At 41.6% G+C, this 15,847-nt stretch overlaps 1 protein-coding gene across 2 annotated transcripts in view; it reads left to right on the forward strand.

Moving 5' to 3' along the window:
- DNAJB6 (DnaJ heat shock protein family (Hsp40) member B6) overlaps positions 1 to 13,905 on the forward strand; it is a 92,783-nt gene extending 78,878 nt beyond the window's left edge. For both annotated transcript variants that reach the window (XM_050942274.1, XM_050942275.1), the window contains exons 9-10: positions 3,182 to 3,382; positions 12,266 to 13,905. In XM_050942274.1, the coding sequence (XP_050798231.1) occupies positions 3,182 to 3,382; positions 12,266 to 12,348 (284 nt within the window). In that variant the 3' untranslated portion in view covers positions 12,349 to 13,905. The remainder of the gene's footprint in view (positions 1 to 3,181; positions 3,383 to 12,265) is intronic.
- The last annotated feature ends 1,942 nt before the right edge of the window (positions 13,906 to 15,847 follow it).

Here is a 15,847-nt window from a genome sequence, read left to right on the forward strand (position 1 = left end):
TTTCTTAGGTGTGTTTTTAGTGCTGTTGCTAGTTCCTGGAGTATCTATATGACACACCCAGATGCAGAAAGAAGGGAGGGTAACTGCTGGATAGGGGTTTAGAGTGTAAGAGGCTGAGCACCAAACCATGCTGAGGAGTGTGCTCCTGGGGTTGTGAGATTACAGTACTCTGAATTCTGGCTCTTTCAAACTCTTCCTTCATATTGACTGACTGAATAAAAGTCAAAACTGTTTGAGTCAGGGGCGGCTCTAGCCATTTCGCCGCCCCATGCATGGCAGCACACCGCAGAGGGCGTCCTGCTGGTCACTGGTCCCGCAGGCATGCCTGCGGATGCTCCACCGAAGCCGCAGGACCAGCAGACCCTCCGGCAGAGCGCTCCCCGCGGCATTCCACCCCAAGCACGCACTTGGCATGCTCGGGCCTGGAGCCGCCCCTGTTCAGAGTGGTAGCCGTGTTAGTCTGTATCAGCAAAAACAGCAAAGAGTCCTTGTGGGACCTTAAAGACTAACAAATGTATTTGGGCATAAGCTTTCATGGACATCTGATGAAGTAAGTTCTAGCCCACAAAAGCTTATGCCCAAATACATTTGTTAGTCTCTAAGGTCCCACAAGGACTCGGTAGTTTTAGTCAAAACTGTAGAATTCTGGGTGTGACAGGAACCTAGCTGGACTAGTTCAGTGAATTCAGTGTGTCCATGTTTGTGTAGCATATAGGTAGGTAATTTAACATCTACCCCAGTGTTTACAATAGTGTCCATTTTCATTTCAGCTGGTATAAAGCAGCCTTTCCTGAAAGGGGTACAAACATAACTCCTACAACTAATGGCTAATACACATTACAAATGTGCATCTGCTTTCAGATATAAACTATAAAAGTGCACCAGAGAACTTTGATGTTCATCAAAGGGAGAGTTGTGCAGCCTGTGTTCCTGTAGGAGGGGAAGAATCTCTTACAGAGCTTGCAAAGTAATTTGTTAGGAAATCAACTCCCTTGATATGCCATGATAGCTTAATTGGTACATTGGACTTTTCCACTGAGTCTGATTTCTGTTCTTACCATTTTTTAAAAGGATTCCTCTTAACAAACCTGGTGTAATGAGATTGATACATGTGTAAGAAGTACCTGTGCCAAGTGCTGCATAGACAACATCTCAAATGATAGCGTTGACGTGAAACCCTTCACAAGGACTCTAATTCCAATCTTTAGCTTCCTGCAGGAGAAACTAATGTTTGTTCCTTGGCTTTGATTGTGCACAGTGCAGAGCACTGTCAGCTGCTTTCCATAGCAATGGCAGCTGAAGGTACTCTGCTCCATGTGGGATCGAGGCCATTGCATGTTGGGTGAAGTCATGCTGCTGGGGATCTCCTGTTGACAGCACAGGAGAATGTTAGGGAACAGCTTGCCAACTGTGTTATCTTAAAGTCAATATAACAAGCACAGCCAGGTTGCACCTTCATGTGGAAATGTCTGGCTTTTTTTACAGAACTTCTCTTCTGTCTCTCCCTCTTGCTTGTGCCTTTCAAATAGGGGGAGGTTTGACAGTAAAATCTATGAAAGAGGCCAAGGCCTAACCAAAACATTGTACAGCATAGACAATCAGTTTTGCCACCTCTATAATACACCAGGTTATAGTCAAGAGTGTGTTCAAAACTGCTGTCAAGCTAAATTCACTCAAATACAAGTACGATAAACACATCTGCGACTTGTAGGATTTTAATTACTTCATGTGGCTGAGAGATGAATTGTCCTGTGAACAAGTAAAAAATTATACCCCATCTCCTTTTCCTGATCCCTAAAATATAATACTCCATGTACAACAACCTTTAAAAATAAAACAATAATCCTTCCATGTGTAAGTATCCCAGCACTGTTTTAAAGCACACAAGAGTTGCTTAGGTAACTAGATAACAACTGACCTTGGATTACTGTTGCTTAATGAATTACATAGTGCTTTTCCATCTTCAAAGCATTTCCCAGACATGAACTAATGCAACACACCCATCCCTATGCAGCAGATGCATGAAATAGTGTGGGAAAAAACTTACAGAATGATGCATATAAAATGACGCCACATTTCCTCAAATATTAAGTGATAAAATAATTGGATTAATTAAAAAAAAAAAAGCTCCTTTGTCTCCTATTCATTTCCCACTTTTCCTTTAGTATTTCTCCTAATGTATAACTAACTATTATTCAGGTCTTCAGTTTTCTTTCCCATTATAGATTTTAGCTTCTCTGTGCCTTTTTACTCCTGTTCCTGTTTGAGGTTTTTTTCCTCCCTCAGTACTGTGTTCCTTTTCAGTGTGTGTTTTTACTCTGAATGTTGTTTTGATATGGTAGCTCCAGCAGAAGGGGCTGAATTCTCTGCTTTATTGTATTGCTATTGTCACAGCTAGTGCAGCCAGGCAAACTCAATTGAACTCCCACAGTGGTACGACCTTTTCTTCTATATTTTCCTGAACTCTTAATATTATTTCCATCATGTTTGGTTTCTTCTCTTCTTGTGTGTGCGTGCATGCTCTTTCTCTCCCCCTTTTTCTCTTCAACCTTATTTCCTCCTTCCCTACTTTTCTTTCTTCAGTTTCAGAATCTCAACTCTCTTCCTTCCCTCCTGAGAACCAAATTCATCCTCTTCCCTCATCCCTGGAGTCAGCCTAACTGGACTCTTTGCCTCTTGGCAGTAGACAGCGCTTCTCTGTGTTGCAGTGCTTACTTCTTCTGTGGAGGCCTCAATCAGAGCTATAGTGGGATGGCTTTTTCAGCTGCAGCAAGGGAAACCAGGAAAAGGCCCTTGATCAGTATGGTGGGGCTCAGCTTGGGTGCTCTGCTGCTTGGGCACGAGCATCTTGATTTTCCACCAGAATCTGGCAGGGTAACTTCTGGCAGGGTGGATTCACTGTGGTAAGATTCTAGGGGGACAGGGGGACATTCCCAGACTTTATGCAGTAGCTCAGAGGACAGTAACATGAGTGAGTGGTAGAGAGTGTTATCCCTGTCTTTACCATGGATAAACTGAGGCATGAAGAGTTTAAATGGCTTGCTCAAGGCTACAGGCAGTCTGTCAGTACCAGAGTGTAACTTACTGTTCCTGACTTCCAGCCTGATTTCCAGTTGTTTCAGGTTAAGCTAAAGCCTTGATGTGCTTCCAGCTCATTTCTCTTGACTTGTCTGCTTTTCAGGTGTGGCAGATGAGGAAGCTCTTGCTGAGGAGTGCAGCCGTAGAGGACAACAGGCCCTACCTTTCCAGTCTACCAATATCCGCCTCCCGAAGTCCCACAAGCCTGCCGCTTTCCCCAAACATGCCTATCATAACGATGAGGTGGAAGAACAAGATAGAGCTCGGGTTACAAGCAACTTGGAGACCCCTTTATATACATCAGGTGTGCACATAAAGGTTAATGAGAAATGTACAGAAAATGACTCAGTTAGTCAAGAGAGAGAATCAAAAACCCAAGAAAGAAAGCATTGCTGTATACTAACTTAATGCTAGCAGGTAACGAATGCCAGCTTGTGGGCTTTCATTCTGTACTAGCTGTGCTCTGCAATTCAGTCTAGATTCACAAATGCCCTGGCTGTATATGGCACATCCTCCAAAGGGGGGTGAGTATGACCCTGTAGGTGTGAGCAAAAAGTAATGCACTCAGAAATAATATCCATACTTCTTGCCTTTAAAGACAGGGAGGTCCTTAACTAATCAATGTGCTGTCATATTTATTTAAATAAACTGCTTGGTTTTCCTTCCCCCAAATGGAAATAAGTCCAGACTTCAGCAACTGAATATTGTTTCTGGAAGTGGGAATTCCTTGAGGCCGAAGTCTACGGTGCAGCCCAGCTAGACAGACTTGCACTAGCGTGCTAAGAGTAGCAGTGTGACCATTGTGGCTCAGGCTCTCCAGCTCCCTAGGTTTGAGTTTGAGTGGCTAGCCTGAGTCTCCACCAGCACTGCAACATCCACACTGCTATTTTTAGTATGCTATCATGAACGAAGCTAGCACAGGTCTGTCTACCCAGTCTAGGAGGCTTGCTTCCAGTTGTAGCATGAATATACCAAAGGTGCTTTGCACGGATTGTGCATCTTGATTTCTAGTTCTGAGAGCTGAGCAACCTCCAGAGGTAAATAAGGAAGCCCAACAATTGCCATGGATACTTTTTGCCGTAATTTTGACCATGTGATCCTGTCATCCATCAAATTCTAGATCTGATTAGATCCCACTGTATTCTTGCCTCCTGTAATACTTATGGCTACAATACGTTTGGTAGCTTGGACGACAACAATCCATTTGACTACTTCAGTTTGTCTGAATAGCAAGTCCTTGGCCATGCATAGAACTTGGTCCTGTGGTCCTCAACACAATATATGGCAAAACCCCTATTATAGTTAGCTTGAGATTTGCATACGCAAGGACAGGAGATTTTAGTGGCCAAAATGAAGGGTTTTTTTCAGCAATAGTGAAGTAGGCCCGCTGCCGTAGCTTTCAGCAGGAGTTCTGCTTTAAGGAGCAAATGAAGTTGAATAGGGCCTAGTAGAGAAGGTGATGACTCCCTAAAAATACCAAAAACATTGGCGGGAATATTTCTATTTATCAACCCTATTTCCTTGCTCATCAACGCTGAAGGACAAAAGGCACCTATCTTGGGTTCCTTAGCACCTGCTGTTTCTCCACCTATGATCCTCTGCTTGTGACATTCTTGCACCACAGCTCAAGAGATGTCAAACACAGAATTACTTTAGATTGGGAAATCAGCAGAAATGAGCGAATGTTTGAGAAACCTTCTTTTCCTCATCCTGTAGTCCCTGGGACTGCAGAATCAGACCTTTTCATGTGTATATATGATGTAGCAAAAACTCTTCTAGGGATTAGTTTGAACCAAACCCTGGAGCTGAAGATCTGGATTTGAACTGTGTGGCTGTTCCTGTGTTTGACCTCCAAACCCTAGATCTGACCTTTGAGGGAATTTAGATTCCATTTCCTCTCACTGGAATGGGAATTGAACACTTTCTAGGCAGTACCCAAGTTTCTGACACATTTGAATTTCCTTGTTGCAACCTTAACACCATTTACATAAAGTTTTTAGTTGCAAATCTTTTCACACCCCTATGTCCATTAGGCTGTAATTAAAGTAAGTCTGAAGTGTAAGTGCACGCATACCTAAACGTGACTAATGTAACTATAGGTCACTGTCTGCTGTACAGAATCTTCTCATCTCTCATATAATCCCTTGCCACTTTTTTCATGTTTATTCAACAGATGGAAGGACTTGGGGTGGGAGGGGAATCCTGACCAATTAAAGTAAGTTTTGCCAGTGACTTCAGTGGGGTCAGGACTTCACTGTCATTCTGTAAGTATTTTATAGCTACTGCTTGTTCCCCTGGCAGACTATGATTGCTGAAGAAGCTGTTTTGTAGGTATACATGATAGGATTCAAAGTTCAAAAAACACAAGAAGCTCCCTCCCTTCTCCATCAAGACTTTTTTTTTGCAATTGAAGTTTAAGCCAAGAATGCATTTCTTACTGCTAGGTTATAAACTCTGCATAATGAGCCTTTACGATAGGAAGTGGACTCTGTGCACCTGCTGCCCCTCACATCCTTGATTATGCAGATGACCTCCACTCTGGCTGGGACCCCAATATCATTGTGGCAGCTGCATCAATTTCTTAACATTCTTCTGTGAGAGCAACTATCTAATGTACTATTGGCGTCTTTTAGAGCCTGATCCAAAGCCCATTGAAGTCAATGAGAGTTTTACCGTTGACATCAATCGGCTTTGAAACGAGGAGGGGAAGCTAGCACAATGTGACCACCCACAAATGTCCATAGGCCACCAGTGGGACACAGACCACAGTTTAAGAACCGCTGCTGCAGCACAACACCTGAAATAAGATTAAGGTAAAATAATTTAACTATTTTTGTTGAAGAAGCCAAATAATTTCCAACCCTCTTCAAAAGTGAGATTAAATTTGTGGCCGTCGTGCAAGACTGTTGCAAATTTAAAAAAAAAAAGTCCCTGATAAGTGTGTTTAGGAGAAATTAAGTGAGAGTTTCCCATTCAGTGGGACAATTTGTCACACAAACAGAACCTAATTTGGGTTAAAGGTTTTGGGATAGAACGAATCTGTGTTCACATTTTTATCAGCTTCATGTTGCCTTCCTACAGAAATGTGTTAAATCTCACATTACTAATGATTTTTAGTGGATAGATGGCTTAGCTGCCTTTTAGAATACAGAAATCCATGTTGAAACCACATTTACCTCAAACAGTTCTATAACTAGAACAAGTTCATTTGCTATTTGTGAAGTCCAGATACTTTCCAGGTATATCTGAGTTTGAACTTTAAAAAGCTTAGTTGCGTAGTGAAGTGGTTTAAATGTTATATTGTTAAAAATAGTGTGTAAATAGTACATATAAATTAAAAGTTCTTAAATTGTAAATTAATACGGCAAGATTTGTGTGTTTCCCTTTTGAGTGATAGTTTCCTGTATTAACCTATATCTTAAACCCTAATCCGTTCATTACTTGACACCCATTTTCATCTGCTGGCATTATTGAAAAGGAAAGCATTTTAAAAAACCTAGCTTAACTAATCTTGAACTAATTCTGGCACGGATTCCTCAGCTGAGAAGTCAAGCTATTAGAATTTACTGTATCCACAATGCGGTCTGTCTTTGTAAATATCATGAATTATGTTACTAAGTAGTAAAATAACCAAATAATGTTGGTTACCTCCAATTCATTACTCTCTAATTTGCCAAGGTATTATCATTTGTCTGTACAATGGATGGAAAAATGTTTGGCAGGAGTTGCTGGGTTTTTTGGGAGGGTAGGGAAGAAGGTGGGAATGGAGACCTAACCCAAGGAATCTTTGGGATAGAGCTGGGTAGAGGGGTAGAGCTGAATAAATACTCCCCAGCCACTGCTAGACTGCATGTGATATGGTAGCAGCTGCACCCCTCTGTGGTCAGAGGGTGGGAAAATTGGCAAGTGGATTAATCACTGGCTTGCTGCCTCCTGGCCTGGGCTCAGAGCGCTGCTTTCAGGCACTGTTCTCATGAAGGTTGCATCCCCCTGTACAACTGTTGCCATGGAGAGAGCTATGTTGGTGAGTCACTTCTTTGGTGTAGGGCTTCCTAAGCTGCATAGCCTTGCAAGCTTTTGCTTGCCCAGGGTGAGTTTAAAAATAAATTTCAGGGTTTCTTCATTAGCAGTATCATTGCAAAAGGCAGGCAAGTAGACTTTGCTTAGGTCCTTATGTTTTCATGGCAATTCTGCTTGGCTGACTAAACAAGTAGGTAACATGTAGCTTGGTGAACAATGTAAAGGGAAGGCCTAAATAGATGGTTTGTTTCTCCCCCCCCCCCCCCCCCCCCCGCCTTTCCTTAAAAGCCTATTTAACTTGAAAGTGAAGCTAAATTACTTCAAATGACTGGAGGATGAAGCTATGTAAACGCAGGTTACAAATAAGGTGCAGCATTTGAGCAGTGAGGGTAGTGAACAATTGAAACAACTTACTGAGGCATGAAGTGTATTCACTATCAGTTGAAGTCTTTTTGAATAAAGATTGTTGTTTTCCTAAATGATACACTATAGCTCAACAAAGTTATGGACTTGGGGCAGGAATTAGTGGGTGAAATTGTATGTCACCCTAGGAAGCCCTATGTGCAGAACTGAGCCACTGCTGTTTCCCTTCATGGGGAGATTTTATGCAGGGGGATTCCAACCTCATGAAAGTCTGAGAGCCGTACTTAAATGTATCTCTCTCTGGGACTAGAGGCAGTGAGCCAGTGACTGAATCATTGGCCAGCCTTCCCACCCTCTGCCTACACAGGAGAGCAGCTGCCACCATACTTCAAGCAGGCTGTAGCAGCAGCCAGGGAGCAATGCTGCCAACCTGGAGCTGAGGAAAGATTGATTCACATCCATCCCCTGTCCCTGTTGTCCCCCGCCCCCCAAGATAAAGCCAATGTAAAAAGATCAGGATGTGTTCTTTGCTGCTGACTACAATGGGTTAGGGGGGCAGGAAGAGGTAGAGAAGCTGTTCTAGGGTATGCACTTTGTGCTACTTACAGGCAATGAAACCAGCCTGCTGAGTGCATTGTTCCTCATTGCTGCCTGCCAATCTACTTGGCTTATTCTCCTCTCTGTGGGTCAAGGGGAGAGGGAATGCGGCTGCTCTCACCATCCCACCATTCTGCTGTCCTAGCAGAGCAAAGGATTCAGCACCTCCCACTTTTGCCTTTCTCCTGACCTGATTCTATCAGGATGATAGAGGAAAGAGCAGAGGAGCTGGGTAGTAGTGCTTTCTGCAGGGCACTAGTATATTTAGGTATACACTCTGTCCATACCTCCCTCTTTGTTGCTTCTCAAGGGTGTGATGTGCTTTGAAGCCCTAGACTAAATACATCTGTCTCATGCCTTCTGGAGATTCAGAAACATTGTGTGCTCTGAAGACCATTTAAATGGAGGACCCAGAGCACTGGGAAAAACTAAAGTAAGGGGCAGCCTTGGACCCAGCGTAGAGGCTGCCAGATTTATTGATCCCTGATCGGGGGAGTTGTTCAGTCATATAGCTTCAGTTTTACTTCAGTGGGCTTTTTAAGGATAAAACTGCATTCAGTCTTTTGAAGCCTTCCATTAGGTGGAAGCTTTGTGGAGAAGGGGGCGTTCAAGAAGGGGGCATGACGTAGAAAGGGCAGGTGAGGAGGTAGTGGCATGGAACCAAGGTTTCAGGTTCTAGAAATGGGTCACAGTTCCAGATGGTTACATTGCCTGGACTGCTTCACCTGACTGTTTGTTACAGGAGTCAACAAAAGCAAGAAAGTGCATAGTTAGTGTCTGCCATCTGTCTTTAAATGGGCCTATTTTCTGCATATTGAGGCTTTGTGAAGCTCTGATAAACCTTCTTTACAGCCTCCCTATCCATACGTAATCTCTGCGCTGCAATACCTAACCTTTAGAAAGGTACCATGGTCATTTCTGGATGTGAGAATTCACTCTCCTCTCCTCCCCCAAACCCCTCTTTTCCCCCCAACCCTCCCAAAACAAACACTGTTTGGCTAAAGAGAGACTGTAAAAACCCTGAGCCAGTTCACCAAATCTTCAATGTGACTTCTCATTTTGTTGGCCACCGAGTGTCTCTGACTCTCCAGAGAAAAGTATTTCAAATCAAATATTAATGTTAATGAAGCAGCAGTGTCATTATCTCACCACGATTTGTAATCTGCCTGCCTGCTGTTAAATTCTGCTGCTTGGTCATTCAAATAACTTTGCCCCCAAAGTCAATGGAAAACAATCTTGCATACCATTGAAGATTACTAGATATGCTTCAGTTGTGAAGATCTGTGGGACTATTAATATAAGAGTTAAAGGGCTGAGTTACTCAACCTGTTTGGGTCAGATTCTCTGCCGGTGTAAATCACCATAGCACCACTATCTGTGGAGCTATGCTGATTTATCCCAGCAGAGATTCTGGCCCACTTTGACGGGGAGGAAGGACTTCTTCATCACAAGCTTAGAAATGAAGACCCATTAGTCCTGTCTTTCCAGGAATGGTCCTTTATTGTAGTGTTGGCAGTCTAGTTTTAAATGTGTCACTGTTTCCCATGAGAGATCATTCCAGAGACTGGTCAGAGTTCTTGCTGTCTCCCAGTTCCTTAGTCTCTATTCTAACATTTTAGTGTTAGTTTTGGTCATTGATTTACATAATGAAGCATATTGTGTCCATATACAACAAATTAACTTAGATTAGATTATCTGCATCCTGGTTAAGTGATATAGGGTTCCTTTCTATGTTTTTGAGTGTTTGTGTTTTTTTTAACCCATCTAGTGAAATATCAACTTCAGAAGCAGTGTCACCTGTCTGTAAAAGCCTCTTCAGAGTTACTAAGACTTTTGTGAAGGGAAAATGAGAATAAGGGCGTAAATCATTAGGCTGTAATGGTTCCTTTCTGAATATAATTGCTAACATAGTCATTAAACTGACTAGTTTGGAGTGGCTGATTATGGTACTGATATTGCTTTTCTGACTAAAAGGAAAAATCCTGTAAATTCAGCCCATTGCTAACTGATTCTTTTTTATAGGAGATTCTTCACCTGACCACCTTATTCTGCATTGTCTTCTCTTCCCTATTCCAAGGGGGCTGCTAGTGCCCTTCTGAGATAAGATTCATCTGGTCTGTTGCATTCAGATATAAGACAACTCAAGGAGTTTTTCCAATTGTAGGTCAAGTGCAGTTGGTGAAGGGGCTTGACTTTCAGAGTGAACTACTTTAATACATGACGCAAAGTGTTGATGGTGCTTCGTTCTTAGTAAGCACATGTTCAATAACCTCTGTCTCAGGGCAGCATCTGTGGACACTAAGGTGGTATGATGCGTTTGAATAGGAAAAGCTTTGTCAACATCTCCACAAATTACACTCAGAACACTGCTGTTTTTTCTCATCCTTAAACAGCAAAACTGGTTTTCTCTTTAACTTGCCCAGGCTAATAGCCCATGGCTGAACTATTAAATAAGGAGCACAGTTTCTTAAACCCTATGGTTACTAAGCATAAATTATCAAATAATGCTGCTGCACGCAGTATAGGAGCTGAAATAATAGCCAAGGAAGAAATACACCATTGGCATAAATAGATTCAACTCCAGTGAATTCAAAAGCTGTTTGCTTGTTCCTGAAGTGAAATTGACCCAAAAGGATACCATATAGTTCTGCTGACCTGAAGCTGGAAACTTTCCCTGAAGTACTGCAGTTGTGAGGTGGGCAAAACTCCCATTGATTTAAATAGGCATTCTGCTTATGAGAGGACTCAAGGGTAGAGCCCACAGAGATTGTAAAGCACGATGGTTAATATGTAGCTCTTTCCTAGTGTTTTTAATCAGTTGACCTCAAAGTACTTACATCGGTAGGGAAGTATCATTATCCACCCTTTACAGATGAGAGAAGTGGATTTAGAAGCGAAGTGATGTGCTCATGATTACATAGCAGGTAACTAGCAAAATCAGGATCATAATAGATCTCCACATTCCCAATCTGGTCCTTTATCCTATTTATCCCACTCTCCCTCTACAGCCCTATATCTGATATGTAGTTGTGAGACTTTATCTGTTTTGTCTGCCCCGTCCACCGGACCATGCTCCTCAGTGACACAGCATTGCTGAGTTAGAAGCGTGATCTTTTTCTTAAAGCTTTGCGTAGCAGATCTTTAAGGGAATTGTAGACAGATATCAGTCTAAATCTATTGGCCTTATTTCAGATTAGAATTAATTAGACTTGAATTAAGATGGTTCTGTTTTCTATGGTGAGTTGTACACAACAAAAGCCTGGGTGGACAGTTCCATTTTACCCAGAGTTTGAGAAGAAGAGGTGGGTTCTGATACACGACTCTGGTTTTCACATCTCTCTTAAATGCATGAGAGTGCGCCAGTGCGGTTCTAGGGGTAGGCAAGCAGGGCAGTCCTCCCAGGCACTAACATCTAGGGGGTGCTGTCCTGCTTGGTCTTTTTGATCCAGTCTGATTGGCTGCCCTTTTTTTCCTAGTTGGTGGAAGTGTGGCCAAATAATTTTCCGTCCTAGCTGATATAATGGCTGGGGCTGCTTTTGCAGTGTGATTACATGACCTGATGGAGAACCAAGGAAAAAGCATATTAGGCGCTGCAAAAATAAAGACTTCATTTGCATATGCCCCCCTCAAGTGGAGCTAGATAGTTACTTGAGTTTATAAGTAGCTTAGTCCTGATATTTAATCCTTGTTCTCTTGCACAAGGCTTTTACAATATAAATCCACTTAGTTTAATTAGCTGATAAAGCATGCGCAGGCTGATGTTCGGCACACACAGTGGGCTCCACTAAATGTTAATATTTTGCATATCATTTTTACTCAAGATCATTTTCTGTCCTTAGAATGAGGAAGACAGTGGCAACTTCACTATGGCAACTTCAAATGCTGGGAACAGGCAATAGCACTGTCTGCATATGCTCTAGGCTTATTTATTTGTGTCCCTTTTGTAAGTTATCTTTATTTTTGAGGCTCTTCCTGAATGGCTTTGAAGTTCTTTGGTGCATGTTTTCATATCTTTCCAAACTTCAAAGCTATCGAAGCTTTTTCTTTCCTAGCTTTGTATTAGATTTAGTGGTCACTAAAGAAACAAACCAAATTAGACCAGGTCTTTTGAAAGAATATCTAAACCATTCAGAAAACGTGTGTGCATTTATAAAGGAAAAGTCAATTGAATATTATGAACTGTGTTTTACAAGCCATATCTCCTCAGGACACAAAGAAGGCAGCAAGAGAAGGAAGCAGAAGCAGAGAGAGGAACAGAAGAAGAAGAAGCCAACCAAAGGAAATTACTAAAACGGACTCCTCCGATACTCAATACCTTTACAATGACACCATATGTTGTTATATTTGAGCACACTTTTTTGTGTATATTTTTTTTTTGATTGTATACACTGTTAGTAAGGAAGATGATTCATATTTAAAACTACACTAAAATTGCACTATTACTCGTTAGCAGCACAGAGTGGCTTTTTTGCCAGTCAGATTAGGGACTTCAAAGTAGGCTGATCTTGGTTAGAGGTGCATTGTATTTTGAAATTTGGAAAATCTTGCAGAATCACTTACTACTTCCTTCCCAGCAACTAGATCTACTGTAATCTAGTGTTTTCCTCTAGGATATAAGGGGTTATAACAATGTCTCTTTATGTCTACTTCTCCTGGTATCCTCAGGCCTGTTAACATATCTGAGTTAAACCTTGATCCGCTTTCCCGTTGGCTTCAGTGGGAGTAGAACTAAGCCTTTAGAAACTAGCTTTAAGAAACTATCTAGTAATTATGCAAACTTCATAATTGCGTTTTATGTTAACTTTTTTGTAACTTAGGCAGAAAAATTTCTGTTATGATTAAATATGCTGTCACGTGTTGCATTGTGAGGTTACATCTGGTGATTTAAGAAAGCCAGTGTGATTCTGGTCTCCTGTAAATATTCATACTGATTCATTATGCATGTAGACTCCCGGTGAGTCACTGAGTGAAATCATTCCTTGTGTTTTTCATCATTTTCAATTTCTACCAAGTCTCTCCAGACAAATTATCTAAATGTTGTTGTTTTAAATTTACACTTGGTTTCTGCTGAGTGGATTTCAGATCCTGAATGTTTTTCAGGTTCCATATGATTCTACCAAGTAATTCTTTGCAGAAATATTTATCTAGAATGTCAGTCACACATGAGGAAAGTATATTTACATTAGTTATATTGCAGGACTAAACTTTTTAGTTTGGAAACATTTTCTTCACTTTTAAAAGAAATATGTTGAGTCTGGCAATATTACTTCGTTGCTTCCCATAATTGTTTCATGTGCATGACACACTGCTTCTCCTAACCTTTTAATCGAGCACTAAGTAGAATCTTTCTATTGTCTTAACTACTTCCCTGCATGTTCCTTGCCAGTAGGTTGCCTTTTCTCTTTAACCTATGAATTGTAATTATCAACCATGTTTGTTTTGTTCTTTTGTCTCTGCTCTTTTTGCTAGTATGTTGATGATGTAACTGACTTAAAACTGGCACTGTTGGAAACCCAGATTTCCTGGAGAAATTCACTCATCCTTGATATTTACAAAATGTAGCAATGCACACAATGATGTAAGGAAGATGCTAAACAGAAAAGTAAAATCTGCTGCTCTAGAGTGACTGTTAAAATATAAGAAATCTTGGTAATCTACAATATTTGGATGGTTTAGCATATAATGCTAGCATTAGGAAAATGTAACCGTATGCAGATTGTTAGGGTACTTAAATTAGGTTTATCTGAAATTTAAGATTGAGAACAGTTTTTGTTTGTCACTTATAAGTACCACTTAATTGTTTTGTGCAGTGTTACTAATATTTAAAAATAAAGACAATTCTCTTTACTCTTTGTCATTTTTAACTATAAAAAATAGTCTTGCTCTGACATCAGTTGGCTATGTCTAAATTAAGCTTCAGTGTATTAAAGAAAATGGAGGCTATACAGTCACAAGACAGTCAAGTACCCATGAGGAATGGTTTCTTTAGCAAAGATTAACAATATACCGTATATTTGTACATATGGTAGACATGCTACAGTGGGAACACAACGTTAATTCTAGTTTTAGTTTCCTTTCCAAAGATTCCCTAGACTTAAAATAGTGAACACTGCTAAAACTAGAAACATCGTCGAGTTCATTCTGATGGAAATGCACCTGCTGTAAGCATGGCATTCATATTGACACCACAGGGTTACTTTGAATTCAGCTATTCTGTGGGATTTTGAAAATTGTTCCATTTGGGGATTTTTTTTTGTCTTTGGAAATCTCCCCATTGCACATTTTGAGATTTGCTCAAATGGTGAGTACTAATGGCTTACACGTGTATGTTACAGTAACAGAAGGGTGAAAAGAAGAGATAACAATAGTTACTGCATCATTGTTTAAGAAAAGTTTTCATGAGTATTTCAATTGCTCGCTGCAGGTGGGAGTGAGAGAGAATACACATTAACTCTTAAGAAGTTGCATGGCACGCGTGACATTCCCCTCTGGTGTTATCTAGACCAGTGATCTACTAGGCCTCTCCAATCCTCGACTCGGAGCCAGCCTTACCCACTGTGCTGTGAGAACCCCCACTCTGGGCTGTTCACGCACAATCTCTGGCGTGTAAGCTGCTCCCGGCTACTTGCAAGCAAATGACACTAGCCAATATCTCTGGTCCAAGACAACCCTAGGAACCTCCATCTGGCAGTGTCCAGTTATGCCCGCTGGACAGTGCAAACTTATGTGTTTGTCAGTTTAACAAAGAAATTGATATATACCAAGCTTGTTATCCCAAGGGGAGCCTCTGACATGCTTCAAACCAAACAGATTTATTAACTATAAAGAGAGATTTTAAGCGATTGTAAGTCAAAGCATAACAAGTCAGAGTGGTTACCAAAATACAATATAAGCACACAGTCTAAACTCTCAACCCTATTAGACTGGGCAGCAACTAGATTATGCAGTTTTTCTCACCCCACTGGATATTGCAGTTCTTAGGCCCAGGTTTAAGTCCTGTATACTATCTCCTGTGTTGGAGTCTTGTCATCTTCTCAGGGTTTTGGTTGCTTGCAGGATAGCATAGGTGGGAGCAGGCAAAGGGCCCAGTATGTGTCCACTCTGTCTGTTTTATACCCTCAGTTCATGTGCTTGTAGAACACAAGTCCAGGCATGTCTGGGGGGCATCCCTGAGTGTCTCCAAGCAAGGTTGAGCAATTCCTCTGGTGTGGCCTCATGCAGGTGAGTCACTGCATTGTAGCTCTCTTGCTGAACAGTGGCTGCTGATGAGCTGTTTGACACTTCACCCGGGCGTTGGTTACTTTCCTTGCTGTTGTCTCTGGGGGGGGAGGGGAGGGGCTAATATCTGATTCCCCCAACTTACAGCATGCTTTAGTGACAACCACACAACACAATTCTCATAACTTCATTTGCATTAATGATTCACATATATGGATAGAGAAATGACTTTCAGCAGATCATACCTTTCACTTGATACCTGGCAAGGCATGCTTTGTGTGTAAGAGCACGATGCTGTGTAAATGAGGAATATGGGGATTACAGTACACTCCCCAAGGTACAGAGCGTCACCGTGCGCTCTTGGTGGTTAGCGTTAATACTGAAAGGACTGAGCTTTGCCTGTGCTTCAGCAGAAATGCAGGCTCAAGTGCAGGAAAGGTGAGCGCATTTAAGTGCAGTCGAAAAGACTTACTGCACCCCACAGCCCTTCCTAAACCTGAGGAGTGGTTTTCTTGCCCAGTGCAGGGCCATGTGGATCCCATGACTTCAGCCAACAATACACCCTCTGCTT

The sequence above is a fragment of the Gopherus flavomarginatus genome, chromosome 2 (genome assembly GCF_025201925.1).
Source record: "Gopherus flavomarginatus isolate rGopFla2 chromosome 2, rGopFla2.mat.asm, whole genome shotgun sequence".
Taxonomy (NCBI): Eukaryota; Metazoa; Chordata; order Testudines; family Testudinidae; genus Gopherus; species Gopherus flavomarginatus.